At 51.1% G+C, this 5,205-nt stretch overlaps 1 protein-coding gene across 1 annotated transcript; it reads left to right on the top strand.

The window, feature by feature from the left end:
- Positions 1-3,289: 3,289 nt before the first annotated feature.
- Positions 3,290-4,925, top strand: EI90DRAFT_3020255 (uncharacterized protein; the record flags this gene model as incomplete). The annotated part of the gene is made up of 2 exons (XM_039057485.1): positions 3,290-4,369; positions 4,431-4,925. The coding sequence occupies 2 exons, from the start codon at positions 3,290-3,292 to the stop codon at positions 4,923-4,925; spliced, it is 1,575 nt and encodes a 524-aa protein (XP_038910642.1).
- Positions 4,926-5,205: the final 280 nt, after the last annotated feature.

The following is a 5,205-nucleotide window of genomic DNA, read 5'->3' as shown; positions in this document are numbered from 1 at the left end:
CCGGAGGTGGTGAAGGAAGGAGGTCCGGGAGTCGGGTCGGGATTGGATATGCACGGATATGACAGTTCTCTCCTTCACTGTGAAAACACCTTCCCCCAACTCAAGGCCTCACACACAATATTGTATGCAAGGAACCACAAGTAACAATTGCGGAAATCTCTACTTCATGTCAGGGCCCGGCCTTGGACTCGGAGGCTCCCTGACCTCAACCCCCATCTAACCTGTCCTCACACTATGCAGGGCATGAGATGTATGGTAAAAGGAAGAGAATATGTACACTTGCCTATGTGGGGCATGAGATGAGAAGAAGGGTAAAGGTCTCATCTCCCTGCATGGTTGCTATATAAAGGAATGGGTCACATGCCCACAACTATACAGCTCCTAGAGTTGTGTAGTGTGACCCAGAGGGAACATCCAGGTGGCAGTGCCCAGTAAGCATGGGAATGTTCTGGGCAAGTTGCTTGCCCAAAATTGTGGCTGTGACCTGTGGGAACATTCTGGGTGAGCTGCTCGCTCAGAAAGTTCCCATGCTATCCTGTGTGTGCATGTACACAACACACAAAGGCAACAACAAGGCAACAATCAAAGAATAAAGGGAGTAAAGTAGGTGGGGAGTCCAGGGCACCCTAAGGCAGGGTGCTGAACCCTGACACTTCGTCAAACCCACATCCACCACTGCTCGTGTGTAAACACCATTTACACACAAACCCTCACAGAACAAGTGAGGAGGAACACCAAAGACATATAATCTTTGGGTCGAAATTTACTTTCAAAAAACTCCTTCTCTTCATCACTTTCCCCTATGGCTCCTAGCAGATCAGATCAGATCGGATCCAGATCAGAATCCACGGATTTTTAGAGGTTTGAAATAAAATCCGTATCCGGAATCCGCGGATATGTGGATCAACTGTGGATCAACTGTGGATTGTAGATAAAATGTTCCAAAGTTGCATTTTGTCAGAATTGTCCTTGACGAGAGCTTTCTAACAATCCCAATTTGTCCATATTGGTGGAGAACTGATGGAAATATGGGGAGAATGGTGGAAAACTTGGAGGTCAAATGCCTAATTTGGGAATAACAGGCCTGGGTGGTCAAATAAGACTTGAAAAAATTGGAAGAAAATATAGAAACATGGGAGGGGTATCTAGAACAGTAGCGACAATAGATCCGTGGATAATCCACCCATCCGCAGATTAGAAACTGCAGATATTATCCTGTCAAAAGCCAAATCTGCATCTGCTGATTTTCAGATAAATCTGCAGATATCCGAGTGTTATCCGATCCACTAGGAGCCCTACTTTCCCCTTTGCGATACCCATGTATCGCTGTTCACTTCAAAGTGATGGCCCCACACCCATTTATTCCCTCAATTTCTCTCACCAACATTGTCAGGGGACGACTCCCGGGTCCCCATGACCCTCCCCTATGGTCCACAGCCTCTGGTCTGGCCAGCCCTATCCAGGGCACAATCTACTGTGGGTAAGAAGATGAATAGATAGGAAGGCAAGTAAGATACAACTTGCCTACTGTGGGTAAGAAGATGAGAAGGAAGCTAACTTCTCATCTTCCCACAGTGGCCACCATATCAGGAAAACTTCCGGGGATACCCGGAAGTCACATGAAGGAGTAGGAACCGGGCCTGGAGCATGCGGCGCGCGGAGCATGCAGGCATGTGGGAAGCGCAGCGGGTGGAAGCGGGTCCGGACGCGGGTCCGGGTCCGGGCTAGTTGTCAGGGACGTGTCTGGGGTCGAGAGGGCCCGGGGGTAATATCCGGCACTGAGGCCGTCGCGGGGTGTGGAGCGGGCATGCGTACTGGCGGGCCCGATCTGGGACAGTGGTCCCTGGCCACTCAGACTGAAGTGGAGAATGTGTTATTATTATTAAAGGGGAAAACTATACTACTTACCTGAAGTGGAGAATGTGAGAAGAAGGTTACTTCTTCGGTTCCCACTTCAGGTACATTTATGTACATGCGGCTTGAGTCACATGACAGGTGCCACGTCATCCTCGGAGGCAGCCGCAGGCATCCGGGTGTCCCCGTGGGGGATCCCGAGAGCGTCCGCTACATGCGCGCGTGCTGGGCACAGCGGGAAGCCGTCCGGGTGTGTGGGCCAGACGGGTCAATAGTACATCGATACAAAGGAAGGTGGTCCGTGTAGATAGAAAGAAATAAACAGGAAGAGGAAGATGAGAAGAATGAAATAAAGAAAGGGGAAAGAAGAGGGAAAAGAAAGGGGAGGAGAGGGAGGAAGGAGGGGGGAGGGGGATAGACAGCGGGGAGCGGGTGTGGTGTGGCCGGGTGGGCCCGGGTGGGCCCGGGTCAGGTGGGTGTGCCCTGACACTAGTCAGGGTGTGTGCCCTGACAAACATGTATAAATCGTCCACTTTAAAGTGGCAACAATAAAACACTCATTGATATTCCCAAACTCAATGTAACTCCTTTTTTTTTTAATTCTATTCTCTTCATCATTAACCATGACCATGTATGCATTGCAAATGCAATGCAAGGGGGAGAATGTCAGGGCAATAGCCCTGAACCCCGAGCCATATGTAATTACATGTTGGAAAATCGCGAGATCGATCAAAAACATGAGACTTGACATTTAAAACACCAAAATTTGATGTTTAAACGTGAAATTTGGCATCTAAACATTGTGATAAATTGTTTATGGCATTTTTTGATATTATTGAATGCATTTTTATACCCCTCAAACGCTCTGAATATGTTTTTAATAACTTAATAAATGTGTCATAAATGCTTCCTACAGCATCAAAATCGTCAAAAATCTGTCTCATATAACACATAAAGTACCACCACATCTGATCAATGTATTCTCATCGGCTGTTGGGTAGTTGTTGTAAAAAAACGCCATGAAACGTTTCCCGGGCGTTTAAATGATATACAGTCACGTGAGTAAGCGGTAACATCTGTTAACTGCTTACACACACCGTAAAATACACACCTTTGTATCACTTATGGCTCTGTGTGCTGAGCTACCCCACTGAGACCTCACAAGGACCCTAAGTTATGAAGCCATTAGCAATAATAGAGCCCCGTCGTATTTTGCATTCAGTTCGGCACCGAGAAATTTACAAGACCCCCTGCAGAGTAGCGGGAATATAAAGAGGGTGGGAAAAACGCTAAGGAATACCAGGCTGGAAAGTGACAAGGTAATTATATACATTGTGTCACGAGGTGAATACGGATGTAAGAGGGTAAGTCACGGGTCGTTGTTACTCCAACATCCAAGACCCTCTTTTACGACCAGAGCTTCGCCGATGACTCCATGGACACCACTTCCTCCTCTTCGCCCCCTTACTCTGTCTCCAAGCTGGAGGCCAGATTCTACTACGCAGGCTTGCTCTCTAGCCCCGTCTTAGTCTACCGTACGAGCACCACACCCTGGAAACCGCCCACCGGTCCTGAGGCGTACCGCGAGCTAAAGGAGCTCAAGCCAGTCTTCAATCACGGGATTGTACACGTCTGGGGCGACTTGGGCCCAAAGGTCTGCGACTATCTCGATTCCGAGCAGATCACGTGGACGAGCGTCGACGTCGTGCGCTTCGCCAAGGTCGGGGAGACCCCCGGTCCCGTCGTTCTATGGATCGGGGTGGTGCCCCAGTCTCTCTCCGGCGAGGACGCCCACACCGCCGCCGTCGGTTGCCTGCAACTCCTCGAGTCGTCTCAGCTCACCGACGTCGAAGTTGAGTTTAGGGAATCCATTCTCATCAGGTCGGTCGGTCCTAAACTCCTCAAATACGTCTCCTCCACAAACCCAACCACCAGCGTTTGCGGTCTCATCACCCCTGCACTCGGTCTGCCGCTCGCTGCCCGAGCCACCTCGTACGCCGAGGGCACTGGAGCTCTCTACATCTCCGAAGGCCGTGACAGCGAGAAGGTCTACATTCTCACCACCCGCCACGTCGTCTTCCCACCAAATTCAGGGTTTAACGAGCTGTACAACCGCAAGTGGACCAGCCAGCCTCGTCGCGAAGTCATCCTCCCCGGCCCCAAGGCCTTCCAGACGATGCTCAAGTCCACCATGGTCAAGATAGGGGAACACAAGATCATGGTCGACTATTACAACCAGCAGCTTCAGGACTTGCAAGGTGGCGGCGACGAGGAGCAGGAGGAGGAGGTGATTCAGGGCAAGTTGAAGGAAGCGGAAGCGACGATCGAAGCCCTTAACCATTTCCACGACAAGGCCACAAAGTACTGGAGCGAAGAGAGCCTGCGCGTTTTAGGACACGTCGCCTACTCGCCTCCCATTACCGTTGGTGCAGGTGCCAAACGTTACACCGAGGATTGGGCTCTCATCGAGCTTGACTGCAACAAGATCGACTGGGACAACTTTAAGGGCAATGTTGTAGATCTAGGCACGTTTTGATCTATCTCACTAGGGCCGTCTGTCTAACTGCTATACCTAGGCACAGAGATTCCGGTGCACAACTTTACCTCACGGATGTACCCCAACCCCTCGGCCAACACCACCTTCAAATACCCGTCTAACCGCCTCTTGCCGCTTCATCATCGGGGAAGACGAGCTGCGCCACCCGCAAATGCTAGACGCAGACAACGAGCCTTGCCTCCTCGTCATCAAGAGCGGTTGCGCCACCGGCGTGACCACTGGCCGTGCTACCGGCATCATGTCCTGTGTGCGCGAGTACTTCGAGAACGGCCCTCACCAGACATCCATGGAGTGGGCAATCCTTCCGTACGACAAGTCCGGCGCATTCTCCGCCCCTGGCGATTCTGGCGCCACCATATTTGATGGCCAGGGACGTATCGGCGGCATTCTCACCGGCGGAACCGGCCTGACAGAGACCACTGACGTCACGTATGCGACGCCCTTCTACTGGCTCTTTGATGAGCGTATCAAGGCGCACTTTCCCAATGCCTACCTCTACCCGGTCAGGGCCTAGGCATCATGACATCAATCCAGAACGACATCGGGGATGCAGGCCAGGCGGTCAAAGGCGGAGATGTCTCGTTCCTTTTTCTTCTTATGCGACTTCTTCTCCCGTCACGCTCCTTTCTCTATGGGTGCCTTGACTGGTGGACCGCTGTTTAGGTTTGCCTCTTCCTCATGCAGGCTTATCGCATTGGCAGTGTCTATGGATCCCCTTACCTACCTGGTTTTGGCACTTTATTCCCCGAAAACCACACTACAATAGGGAAAGGGAGGTGTTATGAGGTTTTAAC

Source organism: Cantharellus anzutake (genome assembly GCF_015039405.1).
Source record: "Cantharellus anzutake strain C23 chromosome Unknown EI90scaffold_78, whole genome shotgun sequence".
In the NCBI taxonomy this organism is placed as follows: Eukaryota; Fungi; Basidiomycota; class Agaricomycetes; order Cantharellales; family Hydnaceae; genus Cantharellus; species Cantharellus anzutake.
This window is presented reverse-complemented; position numbering and strand designations above follow the sequence as displayed.